The following is a 27,107-nucleotide window of genomic DNA, read 5'->3' as shown; positions in this document are numbered from 1 at the left end:
GTGGTGGACTTCATGTTGAATTATTTCCCTGAAAGGAAAATAATTCTCTTTTTCCTTCCATGTATGCATTTTTAACAAATTATTTACTGAAAATTTGATAGACATATTTCATCCCCAGCTTAGGTGAGTAAATGCCTGTTACACAGGTGATGATAAATTAAATTTAAGATCTTACCTCTCACATCGTTGTTCAAATCTGTGTTTCAGAGTATTTAGTTCATTACTATGGTTGGTTACAGTCACTTGTCATTCCACTTTTTTTTGTGTGCATACTGGGCATAGGGCTGAAGTTTGTTCTAAGTGTAGAATTCTCTTTCATTTTGTTCACAGCAGTTAGAGCTGGACAGGAAAAATGTAATTCCTGCAGACTTCTCTTGCACTGGGTCTTCAGGCAGTTTTGTACAAACATGATTGTAGAACTCCAAAGGGTTTAATAAAATTTCAGTTCTTCTCCCAGCCGTGGGTTACTTCTTTTAATCTGACTGATAGTTTAATTGGCTTTTTTTCTTCACTGAATATATGTGAAGAATGCAATGTAAGCTTTGGGAGGGCAAATAGTTTACTTCTGCTGTAGGCAAGGCTCATGCTTTGACTTTCCTACAAAGACCCCAAAACCCAAAGATGCTGTGGAAGTCTTGATGTGGGAGTATGGCACTGCTCTGCCTTTGGCTTTCAAGCAGATCTGATAACATCTACTCCCCATCCCTTCTTTTTTTACCCTGTATATCCTCTGTGAAATGTGCCCAAGAATTGTGCACAACTACTTGTGCTTCCTGAAGTCGAGCATGACGAAAATGTGAGGCCTGTCCACCATTTGTTGATGCTGTAGTACACCTCAAAATGGAATACTTTTATTGAAGTAAAGATTACTGGAAGTAGTATATCTTTCTCCTGGAAAAATGTGGATTGAGTTACAGTATTTGTTCCACACAGATTCTAAGGACAAAGAGATGCTGGGGATGCAGAGTTCTTCACTGCTGAGAACTGGGCATAATAAAAAGACCTGAAGCAGAGTCAGGGTTCCTGTTTGCCTTAGATTAGTAATAATTACTTTTAGGCTTACTCTCTACAATGTCACAACCTGGGACAGTATTTATCCACCATTACCCCCTCAGAGCTCACTACATTTATCCCTGAAGATAAAAGGCTGAAGCACAGCTTTTCTGGCTTGCTTGTTATGCAGAAAGGCATTTTTAAGTTTCTACTGCTTTATGTACTCCCGGCTTTTGTTCTATTCCCACACTGCAATTCCCAGGTTCTTAATAAATAAACAAGTCTGTTTATTTATACTGTTCTACATATCCCTTTCCCTGGTGAGGTACTTGACTTACTCTTCCATGTAATATATATAGATCTGATTGATGGACAGGATTGCATAGCTTTACTTTTTCAAGCATGCAAATTTTCAGCTTGTTTTGCAGTTCACAGTGCTCCAGTTGGAGCAGACGCCCCTCTCCACTCTTATGAGACTGTCCCTAAAGCTGCTGAGAAGATACAATTCTCTTACTTTCTTAGAAGAATACAGGGTACAGATAACTTCTAACCCCCAACTATCACACCGCACTGAGTAAGCAGTGACATCCAAAGAGTAAATTGTGCTCTGAAAACATAGCAATAACTTGAAAAGACAGTATTTAATTGGGCTGATATTGTCTTCTTACAGGCTTTTATGTGCACATAAAAATTGCAACAGTCATGCATTTGAAAAATCTATTCATGTGTTTACAGTATATTGATCATAATCATGTATTTCTAACTATACACAGTGTAAAAATAAAAATACTTAGAAAATAATTATGCCATTTCACTTCATGAAATTTGCTCTTTTAAAATGAGCATAAAAATGATTAAATTATACCTTCTAACAACTCTATTCAAAGCCAAAATACTATGGCTTAGAACAAGGTATTAATTGGAACAGTCTTCAAAGTTTAAATCATTAGCTTATACTTCTCCTTGAACTATGAAAAGCTCATGGCAAGGTTCTTCATTTATGTGTGCATAGGAAAATTTCTAAAAACCAAAAGGTGAGGAAAAGTTGCTAAGCTTTGTTTTTTGGAACATTGGTTTTAATATTGGAATGTCCTAGAATGCTGTAGTTGATTGAAGTTAAATAGGGCTTGGCCGGTCTGTGTCCAGTGCTGGATCTTGTTGGAGGGATCCTATGTAAGCCATGAAGCTGTTGTTCTGATGGCTCCAGTCATAGTAGTCTGGAGAGAAACTTAGAAAGAAAATAGAAGAATTAGTGACTGGCAGATTGGTTCTTTAAGCACCTAGTTAGAGAACATGGGGAAAATAGAATTATGTAGAGATAGTTCTCATGCTGAAGTGCAAAAATAAAATAAACTCCCAGCCAGGGGTACAGGCAGCTATTTATTTTTCTGATCTATCAATTATTTTGGCCCAAGCGTTCCTTTTCTATTTCCTGATTCTCTCAGTTCACTAAAGACTCCCCCCCACCCCGGGCTTTTTTGATTTGCTGTTCCAGAAGGTGTTGGAAAATCCCAGAAATGGTGCTGCTCATCCCTGCCACATCCTGGCACTGCGAGGGTCTGCCAGAGATCTAAACCTCCTGTGTCTGTGTCCCAGAGCCCAGGACATGGTTTGCAGCTCTGCCACGCTGTCTTTTCTCCCTGGAGCATCATGACACAGTGCATGTGGCTGGTTTGGCTTCCTCTGGGAGCTGTGCATGTGTTACCAGTGTGGCTGGCTCCCTGATGGCTCAGTATGGAAGACAGGATGCCTCTGGCTCTAGGATGGGATACCAGGCTGGCTCAAAACCACCTCTAGCATTCTCCATAGGCTTAGTTACTATGTGAAAAACTAATTACTGCAGGAATAGGATGATTGATAGCTGTAAATAGTGAGCGTGCAGCTTTACTGAGCCATGGTCTGGGCTCACCGACAGTGACTACACTGTCTCACCTGAATGAGAGACAAGAACTAGATCTGGGTAACATTAACCTATTCATATCATAGTGTAGCTACAGCAACAGCAAAGGGATAACATGACCAAGACTCCTTTCAGGGAAGGATAGAGTCCTGTCAGTGCCTTCTCTGAATTGAGTGCTACCATTTTTCATATGAACTGCTCCTTCCTGGACTAGGATCCTTTCCCAAACCTCACACCTGTGCAGAGAAGACAGAATTTTTGTGCCAGTTCTAGGTTGTGTGGGATTTCAGCAGTTTGATGGATTTTTCTAAGCTTTCACCATGTGGAAATGCTCCCTTCATTTCAGGTCACCCTTGAGATATTTGGCCATGTCACAAGGCAACCTAGGCTGAAAGGCCTCTCGCTACAACCATCACAAGCTGCTGCCTGTGCTGTCCAGCTTTTCCTTGCTCTGCCTGAGCAGGGAGACAGCTGTTTTTCTAGGCAGTCTTGCTCTCACACTTGAATGAGTAAATGGAATTTCTGAAGCCACTCTTGGAAGAAACAGAGGATGAAACAAAGTTCTGACCTGAATTTTTCAATGAGCAGGACATTGGTACAATTCTTAAATTATGTAACGATTTTCATTCTTGTGTCTTTATAGTGTCTACAAAGCCCTTGGATCCCCACAGTCACTCAGTGCTGCCTGCCCACTTCAGCTTCCCCTCACCCTGCTGGGATTTACACAGCAATTGCAGCTAGACAATTCACATCCGTCTTCTGTGGTGTGTCAGAGTTCCTCCTCCTCCAGTTTCTGTTTTGGGCAGCAAGTGGTTCACTCTTGTATCTCACCTGCCCTGTGCCCCCTGTGGTGCAATATTCCAGGCCAGATCATCGTCACTGTCGTATCTGCGGGGATTGTCAAAGAAGTAAGACCTGGGACTGAAGCCGTGGCTTGGGACCATTCCTGCATTGGCCTGGGGAATGGGAAACCTCAGTCAGTATTTGCAACACGTATCAAATAGCTGTTCATCAATTGCCTGGTGCCTGACTTCCAGAAGAAGTTGCTGCCAACTTACCTCGTGGTTTTCAAAATAAAACATGCAGTTTTGCATTTGCTGAAGACAACAGAAATAATTTTGCATTTACTGTTCATCTCTACCAGCACAGTGATATTGATCTCAACAGCTTTTATTTATCCTTGTTTCTTAGCTAACACCTGACCTTCTTCTGAAGCCACCGGTCTGCATTCAGCCTTTCTGCTGAATTCCTGTCCATCCAGGACACTTCATGCTTTTAGGCAGCTGACTTGAAGTGAGCAGTAGGAAGCAGCTGAGGAGCTGAAGGAAGCGTATGAAATATCGAGAGATAAAGAGATTTGATTTTTTCCTCCCACATTACTAACACTCTCTCCTGGTGCCTTACCTCCCTTACCATCGGAACTGGTCATGTTGAAGCTTGGCATCCTGCTCAGTGAACCCACATGTGAAAAGTCCCTTAGGCCCTCACCAACCAATTTCAGTATCTTATCTACAGTGAGGGTCAAATGTGCTGTGAGGGTCAAACCCGGAGGTCAGGTCCTTCGACAAAACAGGGAAAGGAGTATTCATATAACTCTTTCATTTACAAAGCATTTTCACATTATTTCCCCGTGAATCAGGACAGAAAACATACAAGATGCAAGAAATCGTTTGATTTCAGAAACAGCGCAGAGGGACATCTAAGAACCTGCTGAGCCTCAGCCACTGAGTTACTGCTTCCATCCCCAGGGAAGAGGGGTTTGCTGTGCCTGTGGATAAGCCAGGGTGATATCTTCTCCATGGCCTTAAAAATGAGAGCAGTTTGATCTCCCCCTTTATTTTATGTGTTAAATAACTTTGACAAAGATGGAAAGAGGATTAAGTGCATCTCTGTCATGCCCCCGTTTTCAACATTTGTCTGGTTTAAGGAATGGCAAGGCATAGGGCCACATGCTGCTGTAACCCTGTGTCATCACCAGAGCCAACAGACAGATCTTTCCAGGCTATAAGTTCCAGGCTGATTATTTCAATGAATTATTTCATATTTGAGTAATGCTGAATGCAGGATGCCTCTACTCAAACTTTTTGTTTCTGAAGTCCCAAATGAACCATGAAACCAAAGAACTATTTCTCAGGATTGTTTATTAAAAATAAAGAATATTTCTGATTTTAACCTCATCAGACTTGTTGTTATGATTTTTTTAACTAAAGGAGGGTTAGCTTTAATTCTAACCCCATGCTTTCTGGCAAACAGCCTATTGAAAGCATTAGCCTAAAATCCTGCGGCCCTTGGTCTCCCTCTTGTGGCAACCTCACACTGAAGTTCAGTTTTCTTTTGCTACAATCTTCATTTTTTGTTAGTTCTACTTATTTCTGGTCTTCCACTAAATTTTTGTCCTATGTAAAAAAAAAAAAAAATCTATATATGACCTAACCCATGTGACAAATAATGTTTACCCAAAAAAAGTTATCCATAAAAGAAGTGATACTGATTGCAGGATACAATTGCAGATACTGAGGCAATATCACTGATTGCCTCTTCTGAACTGTGTCTTTATGGAGATTTAAGGCTTTCTGCAAATTACAATGCAAAAATATGTTATACGTGTTACTGCCATGCTCTTGTGGGAGACTACTGCCTGTTTGACTCCATTTGAGCTCTTATTTGATTAGGATTCCAAGCCCTCATGGGATCAGCTTTTCAAAATGAGTGATTAGATCACTTCCATTATTTTCATTCTCTCTAAATCTCCCCCACACTATCCAAACTTGGCCACCAGGTCTAGCCTTATTAAGCCCACTTTAAATGAAATGAGATCTCTCTGTGGTTACTTTTTAAAAGAGCAGGACCTCTGGCCTGTACTTAAAAACATTTCTTCTCTTTGCAGTTGTCCTTGTTAACTCCTAAGCAGGAGTGAGGCTGAGATGTTTTTGGTCACAGACACTGGGATCCATGGGGTTTCTTAGTGCAATGTCAGGTATTACTTCCTTGTCCATCTTGGCTTTAGCATTGTCTCTGAAATGTGCATATGAGGAAAAAACCCATCACCATGCCTAGAAAATTATTCTGTTATTTGTTTCTCTTACTTGTGTATTTACCATTCACATCCCTTTTGAGTAATATTAGCTTTGGTTTTATTTGGCCTACAGAAACAGAGACGTTACCTCAGTTATCCTAGTGAGGGCTGGTATTGCCTGTGTGCCTGTCAACCAGCTAACCTGGAGACATTGCTTGCAGCTACAAAAAATGCTTGTCCATCTATTAATTACTTACATATTAAAGACATTTACTGGGAATTATCCTTACAACTCACACCTTAATCTCTGGTCTTCTGAAATAGCCAACAAATCGGCAAGTGTTTATTATGGCCACTGGTCTTTGACTTGGAAAAAATTTAATCTATTATTTCAAAACCTGTTGAACAGTTAGCACACAACCATTTTCACTGCTATGTGATGAAAGATGCCAAGTTTGGATAACAAACTCCTTTTCCACTGATTCCAATAACGTGCTGCATTATCTCAAAGGGAAGTTGCCCCCACCCTTAAGAAAGTTCCTGTTTTTTTAGATAAACTTTTTAGATAAACACCTGGCCTTTCTTTCTGATGAGTTTCTTTCAAGAGGAGTTAGCATAAAGAAGTGGGAAGTTTTGGTTGCTCCTATTCTGCCGAGGACACATTGAAAAAGAGAAGTCAGAATGTAAAGAAGCAAAAGATCCCTCAGCAGCTGAGCCCCTCAGACCTGCCTGGACATTACGCTAGCAAATACACTAACAAATTTCACTTACTAGATCTTTTGTAGGGTTTCGGACACGGAAGAAATACACAACCAAGGAAGTAGGCAGGAGTTCCCAGACGAAAAGGATCACTCCAAACACTATGTAACCTGCATCTCCCAGCTGACATTTCAGATCTGCCTGTTGAAAAGTAAAAGAGTAAAGTGTTTAAAAATAAAGATGGTAGCTCATTTGAAAGTGCAGGGGGCAATGCCAGAAATTCCATTCTGCAGAGCCAGATCAACCTGGCTAATGATTAAAAGCATACTAAAAAAAAAAATCAGTATGATATCTTGGGTACATTATTTCCCTTTCCTCCTCCTGCTATCTTTCCTTCAGAAAAATCAGTTTAATGCAGGGGTCTTCCCAGCTTAAAAGCCTGACAAGCAATCACTTGATGAAGTGATCAAATTCAGGTAATGAGAAACTAGTTTGCCAGTCCCTTTCCTGCTGGAGATAATTGTAAAGGAACAATCAACGGTCAAGGGCATTGCTTTTAAAAATGAAAGGCTTGGATCTGTTCAAATTGGTGCACATTCTAAGGCTGAATAACCCTGCTGGCACTGCAGCACTAGCTCTGATCTTCTCTCTAGATCTCCACCATTGCCCATAGCTACAGAGGGCAAATCCTGTTTTTTCGTGTGTTTTGTACAGAAGAGAAAAGGGTGTTTCTCACCGGTGACCTGAGGCAATACTACAGTACATCTATTGGGCTGTAATTTTAAAAGTGTCTTTTTGAGTCTGGTACCAAATTGAGTACCCACTCTTTCATTCCAGGCCCTTTACACATAGTTCAAATAACTTACCCCAAAATCCATGCAACCCTAATGTCACAAGCCAGAAGAGATGTTCATAAAATGTAGTAGTAACTCAAGGGCTAAAAAGCATGCCAGTCAGCCCCCAGTGAGCAACCTTGGCCTCCAGAGGGCAAACAGGACCAAGAAAATCTGGCCATACCAGCCCCTGTTACTCCAGCCTGTAGGAGTCAGAGAACAAGTTGTCCCCTGCAAGGGGTAAGCAGGAGCAGCAGCAACTCCTCAGGGCTTAACAAGAGGGAAATTGTTTGATTCAGGAGAAAGTCAGAGCCTAATGCATTTCTGCCTAAACCTCTGTGCTCCAATTCCATTGGCAACACCTGCAGTCCTCTGCTCTGCACTGCAGCAGGGTTGATTAAAGGTCCCTTGACAGACCCTACTCAACTTACTCCTAACAAGGTCCTCAGGGCAATCCTATCCTACGCTTTACCTACTTCTTAATTAGAGTTTTACCTATTGTTCAACAGAAATTTGTTAATGGCTGCAGATTTGCTTGGCCACCTGGGTAATACAAGGTCCTTGCATGGCTGGGAACACTGCTTTGGGTCTGCAGGTGCTTGCTGGTTGCAGGGGAGACATGGGATTTTGAGGCCAAACAAAATATACTCATGATCCAGACCCTGGCCCCAGAGCTGGAAAAATACTGGGACCTAAATACACTCTTCAAAGCAAAGAAAGGAGCTAGATGCTGAAATTTATTAGAATTCAATAAAGAATCCCCTGCTATTTCCTTTAGAGTTTTTATTACTGTTAGTTTTCAGTGTAAATTGTCACTTGCAATTAAAGGTTGGGAAAAGTCGTAGCCTTATCCTCAAACAACAGAAATTATCATGCTAATTCCAGAATTAAAGTAAATAACCCCACAGCTCTGGATGGCAGTGGGAGATGTTATGATGTCTTAGAACTGAGCATTTCAGTGGAATCAAGTACTGTTTTTCTGCTTCTCTAAGTACAATACAGTCTTTACAGTGGACAAAATGCATGTTTTAAGAAAAGGTGCTCTTTCTTTTGACAACAAAATCAAGGTAAATAAAAGATTGACTTTTTAAAATTATTTGTCTTGTGGTTACTTTTTTCTTTTAGCACAGAACTGAAGTTTTTATCTTTATGCCAAAATTATCAGATGTTTGTATTCCTGGAGCAAAACAAGTGCCTTGAATAAAAGAAATAAAATAGAGTTTGAATAAATTTATTCCTCTTGTTTAGGAATATATTTATTCCTCTTGTTTAGCATTTAGGAAGTCAATAATCAGTTAGAGAATTAGGTTTTCTCATTAGCAAATATTTTCATACTTGCCTGATCTGACACGTTGTACCAATCGTAATCAAAAGAGTTGACTTTCTTGGTTTGGGAAAACGATAAGATGAACAAGTTGTAGCAGGCTCGTGAGGTATAAAGTAGTATTACAGTCACTCCTATGCTTGTCACCTGACAGACAGATGAGCCCTGGAAGAGATTTAAGCACAGGTTATTATTCATAAGGGAAGTTGAGAACAATTTTGCTTTGCATGGACTTCAAGAGTTGTCATGCTAGTCTGTCTCATGCAATTGACTTTTTGTCTTTCCTTCTTTGGCTAATATATCCTATTTTATGTATATTTCTGCATTTTATCAGCATAATGGTTTCCAGGCAATAGTAGCAGTTCCAGCCCTTACCAAGAAGGGCTGTGACTAATTTTTACATTTTATTGAACAAGTGCTATTTTCAGAGCAGTGAAAACACGGAAGACCCACACTTGGCATGAGGTGGAGTGACAGAATTCAGCCTTCAGCTCTGCACTAGCTACAAAGCATCCTGTATCAGATGCTGGCTAGCATGATGCAACCTTGCATCTTTTTACAACTGCTTGCTTTGCACCAATTTCACAAGTACGGAGCAGGTCATAACAGTCAGCACTTAAACACAGCACGGACAGGAACAGAACATCCTGCCTCAGCTAATGTCAACACAGAGGAGACAAAGTGGAAGCACAGCCTATGAGCAGAGTGACCATGGCAGGGCAGTCAGAGTGGCAGCTTGAGTACAAGGGGAGGAATGAGACTGCAGGTGTGAAACTGGAACAGCTCCTAAGCCCTAGAGAAAAAACTGGACAATGCAGGGGAGAGACCTTGATCCAGTGAGAGGAGTAGGTGCCTGACTTGCCACAATGTCAAGTGGACAGGGTCACTGTCAGGGGCTGAGACATCAGCACAGGAGTTGTAGCAGGAAGAAAGCAAGGAAGGAAGGAATCCAGGAGCCATGGCTGCAGGGATCTGTGTGAGTCTGATCAGAGATGCAGGGAGATGTACAAAAATGGGACTGGCTTTGAAAGAAGCTCCAAGTAAATTCTTTGTAGTTGGCTCTGGAATAGTGCTTTGCACAGCTAAAGGAGGAAAGATGGGTTAATGTGCTGTGTGCATTTAGAGGTAAGTTGCCTTGCAGTCATTTGCTTCTCTAGCCCTGCCCTCTCCCTCTCCTGGCAGAGACCCACACCAGGAGGATGGGTTCCTTTCATCTATGTGAGACAGACAGGCCAAGAGAGAAGCTGCTTTTCCCTGCCACAGGATCTTTTAAACCAGCACAGAAGACTGGAAAGTCTGCACCTTATTCCCTCTGCTCACACACTGCTTCCAGGTTTGCAGCTGAGGGTCAGAGGTTCAATGCACTGTGGTTGGCAGAGCAGACACAGCAGAAGGGCTGAAGAAGTATCAGGGGAAGTCATCAAGCCACCATGTCCTGAATTCCTGGACTTCAGAAGACTACCAGGGCTCCAGTGCTGCTCACCCATGCTGTTGACTATTAGCCCTGCAGCTTTATTGACCAAGCTCCTCAGTCTGCCCCCCCACCTCCATCCACCGTGAGCATACGTTAAGAGAAGCTCAGGGAGTATTTTAAAAAGTCTGTGGAAAACAAGCTTGCCTGTCTTCCCAGCAAAATAACATTGGTTCAGTGAACAGCCAGGCTCTGAAAATACCCAAGGCAGTCAATGTCTCTGAATTCCAGCTGATAACAGCCTGGAAACACCTCCATTCACCAGGCCATAACCTGCAGCCATGTCAGGAGTGAGCCAAGAGACTGCAGCTACTCAGGAACTGAAGCCAGATCCATAGCAAGAGGTGATGAAAGCTGTGGCAATACCAGCAGGCAGGAAATGCTTTAAAGAGGAAATGTTTGCTAGGCACTTCTCTGTTCTCCTTCAATACTAACAAGTCAGTGGTGCTGTCATGGAAACCGAGGGAGAGAGAGCAGAGAGAAGCTGCTGACTGGCACATACCATACACCAGCTCGGTGGCATTTACAGATTGCAGATAGCAGAAGCAAAGAGCAGAACAGGGCTGGTATTTCCCTGTATAGATTTCCCTACATAGCTGTCATTCTTTAACAGTTAATAGTTAAATGTGTAGAGATTTAACAAAATTCCATCCCACCAAATACAAAAAAGCAGATAAAAGAGTCCTGGCTTTGTTTCCATACACTACAAAGGCTTCAAATACACTTAGTGGGTTATTGAAGGGAGAAGGAAGCAGTGAAAGTAAATCCAGGAAAAAGGAATCGCTTTTCTGTCTCAGGCCCCTGCAGAAAAGAAGGGGAGCCCCAAGCTGGTAGTGTGTCCCACCAGAGAACCAGCCCAAGTCAGCACTTAAGGGCAAGGCTGTGCACCTCCTTGGTGCTGGCACAGCCCTGGCACAGAGCACCACGATGGCTCCCCATGCCAGGTGATGGAGATGAATGTGTTTTCACATGTGGTCAGAAGATATATGCCAGCAACTGGGAAATGCAAATAAAAGGCTGCCAGTACTGATGCCTACCTACATTCAGCACAGAGCATGCATTATCTCCAACAGTATTTCTGTCATATCACTGCAGAGAATGGATTTTTTTTCTCTAGATAGTTTGTTGGCATAACAGTAGCAGATAAAACCAGGATGTTTTATTCACAGCTAGTTTCAGTCATCTGTATCCCTAAAGTATATGCAGTCAAACCCTCAGAGGAACTCCCATCTGAGGTCAGCAGAAAGGAGGAGCAAATCGCTCTTTAACTCCCATTTCCACATTCAAACTTTCATCAGCTGAGTGTTCTGTCCTTTCCTGTCTGCAGTAACATCAGAGATCCTTTGGGTTTTGTGAAATAGTTTGGAGTGAAGAAGGTTGGGTTTCCTGCAGAAGGAGAAAACACAACAAAACCAAAACCAAACTAAAACAGAACCAAAGCCTCCTTTTGGTTAACACTGCTTTGTTACAGAGATTTATGCTTCCCTGATTTGCAGCACAAAAAAAACTTTTCTTACTAATAAAAATAATCCATTGCCAGTGCCCTTTGGTCAGCAAATGACAGGCTTGAAAGAAACAAAACTGAGCTGTGTTTTTAAATCTTCTATTCATCCCTGAACTTTTAGTTGTTGTGCAGCATGGCCGGATTTGGTTAAACAGGAAATGTACTTATTTCATCTGATTAGGTAAATGTAGAGAGGAATTCTGTGATAAAGTTTTCTAAATAGCAGTTGAACCTTAAATTTTTAAAGGATTTGTTGTGGTAACAGCAATATGTTATTGGTTAAACTGATAATTCAAGATTTAACTGTCTTCTGCAAGTGCAAGGACTTTTGAAAGCCTTGTTTCATTATTTATAGATACAAAACATCTTCACTGATTTTATAATAAACACTGCATGCCTATGTGATGCCACCCAGGTCCTTGACCACTGAATGTGTCCAAAGATATAAACCTAACAATATTTTTTTAAAGAACGTCCTGTAGAGTAATAGGAGACACCTTTTAACCCTTTTCCCCAGCTGGCTGAGTTATAATATATTAAATCTTTTAAAACACATTCTCATCATCTATAGGAATATATATAAGGATATGCAAGCGTATAAAGGGAGATTCATATTTTTCTGAGTTATCTTCATCATGCTGCTACCTCAAACAGTTAACTTAGTCAATGATTGGACAAGCTGAAGGATTTTGAAGTACAGGCCATTTCTATGTTGCAATACTGAAGTGGTCTTCAGACAAGGGACCCAGAGAAAGCAGTGTCTGCTTGAAAAAGAGCTGTGAAAATCCAGCTTAAAAGTTATGCAAAATCTGCCTCAAAACCACATATTGGGATCACTGGTTTTAACCAAAAGCTCTCTTGCTACTATTTAATATTTAATTCACGTACTGAACACAATGGCCAGCCAAGCACAGGCTGTGAAGTTTAAGGCCTCCAGCTCTCAGGCTTTGTGGCTTTGCCTTGCACTGCCCTTGTATCTCAGAAGGTACTTGAAAAGAACTGAAAATGTACCTTACCTTGGACTCCAAGTAAATGTTGGCTAAAGACATCTTGGAGATCTTATACAGGCAGATGGAGAGTGAAACAGCGCACAGCACAAACAATGTGTCATTAATTGCCACCCGGACAGAGACAATGATTTTTCTTTCTGAATTCTGTGTCCTCACCAATACTGCACATGTTAAATTCACCAAGAGGAAGAGGAGACTTATGAAAAGAGAAGCCAGGTAGAGGGGCAACCTGGGAGAGTGAGAAGAAAACAGTTTTAGCAACATTGTTCAGCAAGTGTCGATCATGAGATGGAAGTTGCACTCTGGGAAATTAAATCTGCCTGTGTTGGGCTGCCACAGCTGACAGAGTAACCAGCTGCCTGAGCCAAAATCAAAGTGCTCCAGATTGCTGGAGAGATTAACCTAGCCCATTTCAAACCTGTTTTTACAATTACACAACAAGCTGTAACTAAAGCAACTAATATAAAGCAGCAAAACACGGAAGACTGCAGCAAAAATTGAACATCACAGTTCTCAAAAACTACTTAAAAAACACATGAACCTTCTTAGACCGTGCACTTCATACACAGCACAAACCCTCTGCCTAATCACTCCCAGAAAAAACCTCTGCCTGGAATGGACTGGTTTTGACCCTGGTTTTACTACACTACCACTGCCACGTAAAGCATCACTGACTGTTAATGTTTGTTATTAGATATCCAATTAGGGAAGTGTCTAACAGCAGGAAAAATCTCCAAGTTACTGGTTCCCTAGCTTCCATCTCTGTCTCTTTTTCTAAACAATTTGGTCATGGTCAACCTCTTGAAAGAAACATCAAGAAATTTAACTATGCATATTGATTCTGGGTTGACATCTCAGCCAGGAAAAATGTGTGTTTACACCACCACAGAAGCAGACCTGGAACCAAAATGTGACAGACAGAAGCCCAGGAGTTGGACTGTTTTTATCCATCTGGTTCTTTTCCAACCTACCTAGCACTGATACTTACAATATTAGCCCACCATGTAATCAAGGTATTAAATGGTATGGAATTTTTTTATTTATTACTGCTTGCAATTCTTCCTTAGGCCTACACAAACCTGTGGGGCTTTCCATTAGGAAAAATAAAAAAAAAAAGCACATGCTTCCATTTAAAGCATTTGCTTAGTTCATTATCATTGCTGACCAAGGAAATTACTGATAAAATGCATAATCTGCAGTCACTGAACAAGAGGTTTTGGCCCCAGCTTTTCATGCCTGTTGGGAACTTTGAATTTTGCTGACAACAGACATGCCGACTGTCCCTGAGGAATCTGGTTCCAATTGTTTAACAATACTTTACCCAATGGGGATCTTTTCCTTTCACACATTCATATTCTTTTGGGTTAGCCTCAATGCTAACCCAAAAGAATATGCTACAAAGCTGAATCAAGCATAGCTGGTTTCTTTTCAGAGGGCAGGAAAGGAGGTATTTGAGATATTTTAACTGTGTTACAGGGAGAACTGAAAGCCCAAAAGCTTGTGAATCAATGCCTTTCTTTCCAGCTATATCTGGCAGTGAGCAAGGATGCTGTTTTTTCCTTGCCAGGCACGGAAATTCCCTCTCAGCAGGAAGATTGTGCTCATTCTTAACTTCCCAGGGCAGGGCTCTGTTTTTTAGGATAAGCAGCTGGAGGTAGTTCCTTTAAACCTCATAGTCCAATGCAGGAAGCGCTGCACTCCTGAAGCTCCTCTCTCACACGGTTTCCTCTGTAATGGTGGTATATTTACAGCTTTTATTAGTAGCTCAGAAGTCTTTAAATGGTGGTCACATGTCTTCCTTTCCTTCCCCTCCTAAAGTCCCATCTCTAGTCCCCTTGTGGGGGTTTGTGAGGAAGGGCACACTCTTACATCTGCCTTGCTTGTGGGACTGTAAGTACATGCCCTCCTCTTGCTCACCTCAGCCAGAAGGACCTTCTGCTGCAGCACAGCCTGCATGCTGGCATGCAGCATCAAGCTGGCTTGCAACCAGCAAGGCTGAGAGGCTTCCAGGCCAGGCTCCTCCTCTGCAGACTTCGGAAAAAAAAATCCCCCCCCCAAAAAAAAAAAAAAAAAAAAGAAAAAAAGACAGCAAAAAAACCCCTGAGGCTTTCACACTCTCGTGCCCACACACTCCCATATGTGCCAGGGTGAGCTGTCGTGGCCAGTCAGTTGTGCAGCTCTTCACATGAGGATCTTCCAGCCCCCTTATTAACATGATGTGGCTGGGGAAATGGCTGCCTGATTTGCAATGCAATAGAAGCATTGTTGCCAAATTTATGGAAAAGCGCTGATAGAGATGCAGACTGTCTCTCTAGGGGAAGGGCTTTAGGGTCTCAGCAGATTAAAGACAGAAAGTATCTTCACAATTCAACTACAAGATCACCTACAAGGCATGAAGAAGCATACGGAGTTTTACAGAAAACAGAAAAGCAGGGCAGGAGAGGTGTTTCCAGATTGCACCAGTGAAAGTGCAAGTGAAAGTTCAAAGGCCTATTGTGCCTAATCCCCACTTTGGGATGGGTCTTTAAAGGAGCCTTGTGTAATCTGGTTTGGCTGGGGAAGACACATGCCAGGCTGTTCTGTTCCTTCTGTGTCAGGCTGAATGCACCCATAAGTTTTCTTTGAGTGGAAAACAAAACCTCAAATAAATGCAGTGAGATTTGCCTCGTTTAACAAGAAAATCTGTTTGAAATTACTGTATTTTGTATGCAGTGTTTGAGGTTTGTGTGTAACAAGACAGGCACACACAGCACAGTAAACCTCATCCAAAAACCTGGTGACAGTAAGAAATCCCCAAGTCCAGGGAGACAGACAGAAGGACTGTTTAAATATTAATTTGGGCACAGGATTCACCTTGAGCTCTTTCACTAATATTGTAAAAGCTGTTTTGAATAAAGTTTGCTTAAGCTTCTGGATCTCCGATAGGATTTATAGGATTTTATTTGTTTGTTTTTTGGGGTTTTTTTGGCATCTGAAATGGTTCCGATTTCTGAGACCCATGTCAGTACACAGACAGAAGTCCTGCCTCTCAGTTGCCCCATTTATATTGCTATCATCTGTTGACCCTATTGCCTGTTATTGCCATTTTTACATTGCAAAAATGGCAATACCAGGCAATAGGGTCTTAACACTTACTAAAGAAAATGGAGAGAAAAAATGAAAAAGTGGACATTCAGTAATGAAGAAAAATCGGATTCAATAAGTGCAGATTTCAGACCTGTCTGTAGGCCTTGCATCTTTCCATCATTTATCTCTCCCTCAGGATCTCAGCAACTTGATCTAATGAAAGATATCCCTGCCCACGGGACATGGGTTGGACCAGATGATCTTTAAACCTTTCCAACACAAGGCACTGTGTAAGTCTGTGTGCTTTCACTAGCTTGTGAATTAATTCATCTGTGGTTGTGCACATATTACATAATTTCAATTGCCCTGTGTAAGATAGGAAATGAGGTCAGCTTTATTAATATAGCTCTTTTAGACAAACTAGCCACACTCATACTGAGACTGAGATGTTAAAACAAAATGCAACTGAAATCCCTTACCGACAGAGCTGAACAAGAAAGAAAAAACTAGGCCAGGTCCTAGAGTGATTTGTATTAGAAATCCAGTGGGGAAGAGTCAGGGTGGACATGGAGCTCTCGTGAGGAGGGTAGTCTGTGCATGAGTAATTCTAGCCACAGTACATTTGTATTTAGGAACAAAATGCTCCAAAAGCTACGTGCAAGCTGCTAATGGAGTCACTTCATAGGCATTGACTAAATATCACGAGCTCCCTGTGCTTCAAGAAAGACATTTTCAAGCAGTGTTCAGGAATAAAGCCTTGCCACAAGCATCAGTAACAGATGAGGTTCAAAGCTTCTAGCTCTCACCTCTAAAGCCATGCAGGAACCTGTCCACAGACAGCCCTCCACCACCCTGAGCTGGCTCTATGCACAGCCATCCTCTTTGTCTCTCTTGCCCGTGTGCCCCATCAGGGGCAGTGACATCTGCTCTGGGGGACCTTCCTGGGGTGTGCTCTGCTTGTCTGCCTGCCCATACTCCTGGATTTTCTTCTCACAGGAACCAGAGTGCAAAAGGGGGGTTCAAAGCTGTTCAGCCTGGAGCCCACATTCCTGAGTCAGCCATCACACTCTGCATTTCCCATGCCCTCCCCAGCCCACCTCAAGTCTGCTCTCACTGTACTGCCCTTATACCAAACATGATTCCCAAAGCACTTGGTACAGATGATTGACTCGCAAGCTGTATGAAAAACGAGTAGGATAACAAATTTCTAGAGAAGGGCAGTGTTATTTGCTCTGTTGATACAGACTTCTAACAGTCAGCAAGTAACAACTCAGATTGCAGTTTAAATTATTGTTTTCCTATCCTGAATTCATATTGTAAATTCTTTCTTTAGAATGGAGACAACCTCTCTCTCTCTCTCACTTCCTTCTAAACAGCATTGCCCAACTGAGGCTTTTAAGCATTGGCACAACAAACATTAATTTATTGAGCTCTTCCTGAGCTTTCTGGACATTACGGCCCTTTGGGCTTCTTTCAAATACATCCTGACAGCTTCTCCTCCACAACAAGAGGGCAAATTAATCTCTCCACCTAAATGTAAATCTACCATAACCTCAGCTCTATCGAGTCAGGGGCGGTTATCTATAAGCTCCCAAACTCATCACGAAATTGAATCCATTCTCCCTGGCTCTTTCTCTTCACAATTTGTCCGCCATCTTCCCAAAATTTTTAAGACTTCTATTACATTGACCTCACAGGTTAAAACATACCCACTCCCACTCATTCCTGTCAAAAAACCCAAAACATCACTTTGCTTCTTCAGCACTGGATATGAATTTATCTAGTAATACAAATGTTAAGAACCAATAAACAAATCCTCAGGGTGGGTGTTTTCCACTCACATTTGAAATATTTGCTTTTGAAATATGTGATTATCTAAAAAATGATCCCTGTGTTGAGAAAGGACACAGTCCCCTAAAGGTCATAGGAAGAAGGTGGCTTCAGAACCATCATCATCAAACATTGGCATACAAATATGAATAGCTGAAATATGAGCATCACAAATTAGAAAATACAACACGGCTGTATTTTTCCCTCCCACATTGAATGTTTGCAAAGTTCTTACCTGTATTTCAGTAGCTCTGGGGAATATTTTGACTTAGCTTTGAAAATCACCTGCAAAACAAAAACAATATTGCATCAAACATAGCATACATGTCAGCAAAGAAAGAGAGCGTGAGTCACAGCAATTCTGTCTCACAGGCCACAAGATATGTCATGGCAGGTTTCATTACATAACGGATTTGCATGGATTGCTTACCCATAGCAGGCAAGCTCTAAGCAAAGTACTAGAACTCAGCATGTTATCAGATGCACTTGTATACAAACTATCTACACCATTATTTTCACTTACTCTGGTTTAGGAATAAGGTCCTTTATACCAGTATTAACAAAAGGATCAATGCCAGCATAACCATAGAGGGAAGCTATTGTAGGCTCTTACATGACCTGACAGGACATGTCTCTCACACAGACCAGCTCACACCAGGCCAAATGCTCCCATGAAGAGCCTGAAATTAGATATATATTTTCACATTCATGTTGCATTGCCAAAAAGATGCCATTGAGAGCCAAACTCATTATTTTACTCTGAGGTATTATTTGGCTTCTGCTGACTGTCTCTTCACTGTACAACAATACGTGCTTTTACAGAGGGATAGCTCAGGCCCAGCAGTTGGCTTGCTGTACCAGAAAAGATAAAATACTGACAAGTTTTCTGCAATGTAGCTAGGTGCCATCAGTCATAGTTGTTTAACCATCATCAGAAATTATACAAAAATATATTACCATGTTTAGTATCTTATTTATTAAAAAATCACTTGAAAGTATCACTGCTTTTTTATAAGCTAACATGGTTTCCAAACAAAAACATGGTTTACAAATGTTCCAAAACAAAAATTTAGTTTACAAATCTTCATTTAAACCAATAACAATGCACACTGGTTACAAGTATTATAAAAACCTCATGATGCATGACTTATTCTGGGTTTCCCAATCATTTTCCCCTCAAGTTATGCTATCTTATCCATTTACCTTGGTTTTGCATGCCCTTTAGTTATGTTTGCATAATATTTGCTATGATTTTTATGCTTTCCCAAGGAAACAGGACTTAAATGATCACAATGTGACTGTAGACATGTGTCCGCCTGTCAGTCTCTTTATCTGGCCTCTACTAATCTTAAAATACTTCAGAAAACTGATGGGAAAATGCTTGAAGTATCAAAGACATGGTCCTTTATCATCCTTCTAAAAATCAATGACTTAATAGAAAAAAGGAACTCTATAAATGTATCTAATATATGTCCTCTGTGAGGAGAAGCCTACATAATGATTCTACACATCACCCAATCGGAGAGAGTCTGCATAGCAAAATATTGTAAAAAATTCTCCAGTTATGGGAACAACTGAGAGTCAATCATGAGACATAGATCTGGAGAAAATCAGGCTCAACTTGTTCCAGATCTCCTGGAACAACTTGTCATTTAACTCCTATTCACTATAAACAGCTGCCTTGACATGGAAATTATTTTTGTGATGCATCAGCTTGCTTAGCACTAGCTGAAGCAGCAGAGTTTTTCAGCAAACTGAGAATTAAATTGAAAACTTGGGGGAAAAAAGTCTGTAAAAATATTCTGCAACCATTGATACTGTTTTCAAATAGATAACATCTCTGATAGTATCCCTTATTGAAGAGTTTTGTGATTCATTCTCCAAATTCCTGGATCATGAAATCTCACAGGAGTTCAGGAGGAAGTTTTAGGTTGTTTTATTTACTTACTTTTGAAAGGAAAGGTACAAGGGGCTTGCAAATGTTCTGCACTTCTGCTGTGCATAAAGAATAGCTGTCACTTTCAGAGAAGGGGAAAGGTTCAAAATACTTCTCAGATACTTTTTGTACAAGATTTATTGCCTACCCTTCTTATTCTGGAAGGGAGGGAGGAAGCAAATTACTGACCTCAATGAAACTAAATGAGTAATCCTCATCTCTAGGGTCATTCCACAATCTTCACCTCTTGTGAGTATCACTTCTCCACATTGTACCATTAATTCTGACACCTTTCAGGAGTTGCACTGAACAGAAGAGTTCAGAGCCCCTGCAAAGAACTTCATATGGCGAGCAATTTCCAGTGGGCAGTGAGTTTTTCTGGTTTCACAAAACCTAGCAAATATTAAGTTCCTAAATACCATCTCCAGTGGTTCCCCAAAAACTCATCCCTCTTAAGTCACAAGGTACTGCCACATAAACCAATCCAAGACCACTGCCCAGCAAAATCTCCATATAACTTAGGTAAAACCAAATGTGATGCTCCTGCTGCAGATCCAATGGGATCTCAAGATTTAAGATCATCAAAGCAGCTGTTACTGTGGTTCTGCATTTGGTGAACCTGTCCCAGGTGATACATGTTCTAAAATTTTCAGAGCAAAATGACCATTAAGAAAGAAAACAAGTACTGTACCAAAAAAAAAAAACCAAAACAAAAACCAACCAATCAAACAAATAAACAAAAAAAAACCAACGAAAAACCCTAACCAAGATGAAACAAAAAAGAAAAACAAACAAACAAAAAACCAAACAAACTGAAAGGATGCCATATTGAATGGAAGCTACACTTTAGGCATGGAGAATTCTTACCAATTCACTGCTAGACAGGAGCACAGGCAGCCAGATTCTGCCACCTTTGCTTAAAAACTGATGGGGCTTTATTTCATGAGTAGCCCTGCTGTAAGCAATGGGATTGTCACAGAATCAAGGGTTGTTCAGTGGGAGTAAGGATGGCAGGAGCTGATCTCGATATACCTCACATGTGTGGGTGCAGCTTCTTGCTTTTAGCATTTAGCTCAAGAGACTGGTTGCTCAATGGCCCCTCCTCGCAGCAGTGTTGAGAAAACTTCCAGTCAATATCTGACTCATCTAAGTAAGTCTTCCAGCAAACCAGAGCAAACCAGACTATTCCTAAGAATAGACTAAACAGCAAACAGAGAGTAGGCTGTTTTAAAAAGATCTTTCAGAGAGGCTCAAGATGAACATGGAAAACGCAGTGAAAGTCCTTGCTAATTTTCTTATGTCTAAAGGGTTACTTTTTAGACTTAAAAGTATTTCCCCTTCTGCTTGTTCTTTGAAGGAGAAATATCCTGTTTTGACTTTCTGTTTCTGCTAAAGGGTTGGAAACCTCAAATGAGATTCTCACACCGCCTTCTCCACTCCCCTGAGGTATATGTCTGGCATATAAAACTGCAGCAGTTCAAAAGGACTCCAAAAATCTCTTCATACAGCCAGAGAAAATTCCCATTGCAGGAACTGATGTAAACAGCTGACCTTAGAGACATTTTACCAGGCCCCAGGAGTGGGGATGGCATGGGATCCATCAGCAGCTTGGCTGCAGACAGCTCTGGAGAGCTGCTGGGCAGCAGAGCAGACAGACAGGGCCAGACTGTTGTAGCTGATGGGGGTTCCAGCTAATCAGGAGCCACTTTGGCTCTATAAGTATCAGTGAAACAGCTGTCAAAGCCAAGACAGATATTCCCAAAGTAAAAGAAAAATAAAATCTCCCTGGAGCAATTTTCGTGTCCATGCTCTGATTTAGCTGAACTGATGTGATGACTGGCACAAACCTCTGCTGTACCTCTTGTGCTAGCTGATCAATTCAATTTTACAGGAGCTACAGCTCAGCTTACCAAAAAGCCTCAGATATGTGGTAAATGCTTGCATACGTCTCAAGCTGGCCCTCTGCACTGGAATGAAGTTCAGCTTTATTTACCACTTCTCACTTCAAAAACCCTACAAGAACCATAGCATGCATTTTGCCTTCCCAGTTCCTTTCATCACGTCCCTCTCTTCCTCTGTCACACTCCATGCAAACTTCCCTTTGAAACCCGAAAATACTGCCACAATCTCATCATCAGCACATGTACCTTTCTTCAGCTGCGTATCTTTCAGTCCCAGGCCCACCTTCCCCATTCTCCCTTTCTTCCATGTTCATTCTTTTATTTGGATCAGTTTTCCCAAAACAGGCAAGTTTTCCCTCTACTCTCTAAATTCTACACAGCTTGTAAGGCCTACAGACATGGGCAATGTGACTCACTACCATCCTCAGTCTTCCATAAATTGGTAAAAATAGTCCTAAAAGGACAGGGATGATTGTGGGGGCTGACAGCCACAGTAAACTTTCAAGAGTAGCTTTCCTATCAAATTATTTTCTAAGTCAAATGACCTCTTCCTTCATGTCAGATGCTGACAGCCAGCCAATCTGCAACTGCAATTTGTCTTCTGTAGATACAATAGTAAGGGCAGCATTTTACAGAACATATTTGCTGATGCTTTACCAAATGCAGTTAGACTCCTGTGTAATTCTATATACATAGAAATCTTGTTTTAAATTAATAATAAGCTTTATAATATATGATTTATTACCTTCTGCTAAAAAAAATTCTCCAAAATAAAAAGCCCTCTCTGTTCTCTCACTGGTGAGAACTTTTGAAATGCTATCCTCAGTAATTAGAGAATGAGAAATTTTCTTAATTCTCCTCCCAGAGCTACCATTTACTCTGGTTCCACTGAAATACATGAAAACTTTCTGAAAGCCTTGTGCTGTTTTTACCTCACCCTGCCAGGCATGGCCAGCTCCCCTCAGAACTGTCTTACTCTGTAGAATTTCTCTTCATTTGAAAGTCCCTGATTTTATCAGCACTGCCTGGGAGGCAGGGTAAGTTTCTCAATCCAGATGCCAAAGAAAAGGGAAGATGGTTAGGGAGGAGGAAGGAGAGGTAAAATCTGCCTACCAGCATACTCCACCCATACTGTCTCACAGCTCTTTAGCTCAGCACTACTTTCCCTCCATCCTGGAGAAGTTCCCAACCTGATGACAAAACCTAGAGCCCACCCAACTGTTTTCTGTGCCTGGCCACAAGGGAGGCCTGGGATTTTCAGGGAATTTATGGCTCATGGTCTTTGGCCCTGACCTTGTTCTTTGAGCCTGTAACCCTCCATCCTAGCCTCTCTCCTGCTTCATTTGTTTTCTGTTCCCCAGGGAAGTGCAAAGCCTGAACAAACAGGACAAAGTGAAGCAAGTCCTTCTCTGCCCACCCCTCACATGCACCAGAAATGGCAATTTTTTTTTTTTTCCCAGAGCCTCTTTACTCTTTTACTCACAGCACTAACTGTAAAGTCTGAGGACTCATCTCAGTGTCCCCTTGTCAGGGACAGGAAAGATTTGAGGACATAAATAAAGGAGTATCCAAGTCCTGAAATCCTCACATTTTTCATTAGCCTGGGATGCCTTCCCTTTAAAGTGGAAAAATATGTTATTTGTCAGAAAATAAAACATTGGAAGCTGCATGTGTGAGGCAAATATCTCTATGAGATTTCTAGTCTCTGGAGGTGGAAATGCACCTTGGCTCCCTATGTGGTGGATCAGGGGGCTGCTCTGTCCTGGTACAATGCTGTTACTTGCTGGTGTGCTACTGTTTTACAAAAGTGCCACTGGATCTCATCTTCATTTGAGATTTATTTTAATGATTTCCAAGTAGGCAGAGGGCCTCTCCTCCTAAGAGGGTAGATCACACTATTATTTTTCTCTAGAAGGAAATTAATACAGACACGGGATTAATAAATTCTAACACATTTACTTATTCAATTAAAAATCATATTCATTTTCTCCAGTATGGGATCTCTGAGAGTAACCAATATTCTATAAGCTTTATCTGCAGCATCCTTTCTACATACCCTAAGTAGGGCATTACACTGCATCAAAGGACCCTGAGCTTGGCTCTTAACACAAAGATGCTGTTTTGAGTCAAAACTATTTTGATTCTAACTTCTCTTTTGTTCATAGCTCCCCTGCTTTAGCAACCTGCTCCAACACACTCGAGGTTCTTCTGCTGCAGCTGCTGATGCTCAAGTCTGGGGACAAAACTCTGCTGTGCTGATGTCATCAGGGCTCATCTGTCCTGCTACACATAAAACACATCTGAAATTCCCTATGGCTTTGGGACACCTATTAAAAAAGAGAATGGTTGTGGCTAACTTTCCGTCAAGTTCAAAGGTGCTTGTTATTCGAAAAATGCCCTCAAGCACTTGTCAAATGAGTTTTTTGTTTGGCCAGGAGGATTTGCAATATTTTTTTAACCACTTTTTTTCCTCTCACATCTACATGTATAGGTTTTCCTTGAAGTGCCACATTGAGGAATAGTGACTGCTGTACAGCAGATAAAATAATAAAAACCTACGAATTCCAGAAACCCATGGAATCTCTTCCAGTGCTCTGTACCTATACTAGACACAGATCACTTCTTTCCCTCTAGCTAAGCACCAGTGAAATAGAAGGGGTTTCAAGCAGTGGGACACAGCTGCAGACCCTTCTTGCCTGTCTTCTAGAGAATAAAAGGATAAAAGCTGTTTCTAAACAGGTCTGTGAAGTTTTAAGCCATTACTGAAAACAAAATTTTCTCTCTCCACCCCTTTCACACTAGTTCTTGCTTGTCTACTGTGGAAAGCTAGATGTACATTATATAGAAGATGCTGAATTTCAAGCCAAACCACCTTTTAATGGTTAGAAGTAAAGAATTAATAACAGTGAATTAAAAATATATGCATTTATTCTGTCATGCATTTGTAGAATGGCTGTGCTTGTATTTCTTAAACCTTTGTTTCAGCTGGGGAGACATTTGAGATTAAATTTCACCGACTGCAACTAGCTCTAGAGCAAACAACAATACTATTCTTAAGTCTGTCTACAGTGGCCCAAGGTATTTAAAGATTATGACGCACATCACAAACTCTGAAAGTCCCTTGCAAATATTGTTTCAAAAGCCTCACAGCAGCTCTTCAAGACGGGTAACTATTCCACTCTTTCTCAGAGGGGCTCAGAGGAAGATTTGGAGAACTCAGGATGACAAAGCAGGAATTCTGTCTCAAAGGCAGAACCAATAGCCTCAGCTTTTTTTCTGTTTCCAACCACTGACTTGTACTTCCTGTACGCTATCAGACAACAATGCTAAAAATAAGTGAAAAGGACATATGTGTGCATTCTGTGTGCTGTCTTTTCAGATCTTCCTCAGACAAAAGGAATGTTACTTGCAGCACTAAGCCTCCTGAGTGCTGACACTACTGCACAGACTGCTGTGCCCCCCTGTGCTCGCTCCAGCCAGGCTTCTTTTGGCCAAGAGCCAGGATGCTGCATTCTGCCTCCAGACTTCCACAGCAGCCCCACATGTGTGTCTGAGGGAAGAGTGTGACCCCAGGCTGTGACTTAGCCCCAGCACTGTGATGGGCTGGACTGTGTGCTGATGGACATTTGACCCTGGGAAGCTGCACGGGTATCAAATGACTTTCACAACAGCCATGGGATAAAGCATAGGTAACCACATGCCTGAGCTGGATTTGAGTAGTATGCAGATGAAAGGTTCCTGTAATCCCTTAATATATCTCAAGCACCAGGGAGTGGAGCAGGGTGAGTTAGCAGGCATTTCAGACACTGAATTCATGAAAGCAAACCTAAGCACAAAACTGGGTATGTGGTTCTAAGTATTTAATACCCTCTACAACTCAAGTGATCTTCTTACAGCTGTCATGCTTACCATTGCTGCTTTTCCAGCTCTGGGACAGCAGCCCTTGCATGCAAGGGCCTGATGTCTCCAGTCAGGCTATTCAGAATTGATAAGGCCTGTCATCACTACAGAGTACTGTTAAACACCATGGGGACTACAGAAGCACCAGCCCCAGGCACCAAGCTGGTTCCAAGTGGGGCACACAGCAACACCCAAAGCATCCTGAGCACTGCTTGGTGTGCTCCAGGGCTGGCTGATACTCTCCTGACCAACTGCTCCTGCACTGGGAAAGTGGACTTTGATCAGGGCTGTATGAGTGCAGGCTTGGTATCCTGCTCCAGGCACTGCAGTGGGATTGAGGAGGTAAAGAATCCAGACTCTGCCCTCCTGCAAGTTTCCTGTGAGATCTTAGGCAGGCCCAGCAGCCTTTCTTTGTCTCAGCATGCCAATATCCCGTACTTCAGCCAAGTGCAAGATCACCATGCTCACCATAAATATTTCCAAGCAATTCTAGCTGCAGCAACCTGGAGCCCTATGCAGCTTAACTCATCTGACTTCTCAGATGTCTGTGGCACAGATACACTCTAAAGACCTCTTCCTGAAATGGAGATACTATTTCCTTCACTCCAATATACAGTGAATTTACCTTTACATCAGAGAGTCCTTGGCATAGAGGGTGCATCTGTGCACCACACTTAGCACTTATTGAACAGTGTCAAAGCTGTTTGTAATACAGATCCTTACAGGAATTTGGGCCCACAGTAGGATTCCATCAACAGTTTTGATTGTTATACACAAAATAGAAACCTCACTGTGAAACGTCAGCCAACTTATGAAGAAACGGGGAATGGGGGTCTGTTGCTGGCAAAATCAGATTTACAATTCGGACTGCACACAGAGATCAAGTCTGGTAAGACAGGAGGTTTTTAAAGTCTAATAACAATAATAGGGCATAATAATAAAATGACATTTTGGGTGTCCAAATTCCAAGCTCTCCTATACATTTTTTCTCCAATCTCCGAATTATTTTTATAGACAGCACACTTGTTAATTGATATTCTCGCAGTGATCACTTCAGGCTCTGGTTTCATTGTTACACTGATCACTGGCATATAGACCAGAGGTTAAATAAAAAACAAATTTGCTTTTTGCATTGCCAAGGTACATTTGTAAATTACATTTTTCTCATGATGTTCACATAATAAGGCTTTACCATTCAGCTAGATTTAATCAACTAAATATCTGTTGCTTACCTGTGTGAAGTAAAGATTCATCAGGGTCAGGGTGAAAAACTGGAGGCAGACTGGGAAGCAATAAAGAAGCCAGAAGATGAAGGGGCTGAGAGAATTTGCTGTGACAAAGTCTTTGAAGTAAAATGAAAAGAGCACTGTCCTAAGAGAGGCCCAAAACAGGCACAGAAAGAGAAAGACAGTTTGGTAACTGAACCTCTTGTGCCTGTAGTGAAGGACCAGCCAGAGCTGGACGTAGATGAACACAAAAAGCAGTGAATAAAAAACAGTATATACAATGGTCAGGCCCAGCTTCACATACGGAGGGACAGCTGGCGTCAGGGTCGGCGGAAGGGTGTCATTTTTCAGTGGGTCCCACTCAGGGGCCTCCATTTGATATCGGGAATCGTCAGAATTATTTAAGTTTGGCTGCCGCTGTTGCCTCCTCCTCCTTCTCCTTTCATCTTCCTACAGCATAGGAATCAAGAAAATGAAAGAAAACAAGCTGCACTTCCT

General features: G+C 41.6%; 1 protein-coding gene across 1 annotated transcript; it reads right to left on the bottom strand.

Moving 5' to 3' along the window:
- Positions 1 to 1,615: 1,615 nt before the first annotated feature.
- On the bottom strand, positions 1,616 to 27,107 carry GPR137B (G protein-coupled receptor 137B). The gene is made up of 7 exons (XM_059841652.1): positions 26,616 to 27,107; positions 17,882 to 17,931; positions 12,757 to 12,979; positions 8,777 to 8,930; positions 6,681 to 6,805; positions 3,725 to 3,849; positions 1,616 to 2,221 (listed from the first exon to the last, which is right to left on the bottom strand). Exons 1-7 carry the CDS (start codon positions 26,982 to 26,984, stop codon positions 2,110 to 2,112), a joined length of 1,158 nt encoding a protein of 385 aa, XP_059697635.1. The 5' UTR covers positions 26,985 to 27,107; the 3' UTR covers positions 1,616 to 2,109.

The sequence above is a fragment of the Haemorhous mexicanus genome, chromosome 3 (genome assembly GCF_027477595.1).
Source record: "Haemorhous mexicanus isolate bHaeMex1 chromosome 3, bHaeMex1.pri, whole genome shotgun sequence".
In the NCBI taxonomy this organism is placed as follows: domain Eukaryota; kingdom Metazoa; phylum Chordata; class Aves; order Passeriformes; family Fringillidae; genus Haemorhous; species Haemorhous mexicanus.
This window is presented reverse-complemented; position numbering and strand designations above follow the sequence as displayed.

Coding starts and splice junctions, on each gene's coding strand:
- GPR137B (XM_059841652.1), bottom strand. CDS start 26,984: ATGGAGGCCCCTGAGTGGGACCCACTGAAAAATGACACCCTTCCGCCG. Junction 6,806..8,776: donor CAACGTGTCAGATCAGGCAA/GTATGAAAATAT, acceptor TTCAACAGGCAG/ATCTGAAATGTCAGCTGGGA. Junction 2,222..3,724: donor CCACAGGGGGCACAGGGCAG/GTGAGATACAAG, acceptor TTTCTTTCTAAG/TTTCTCTCCAGACTACTATG.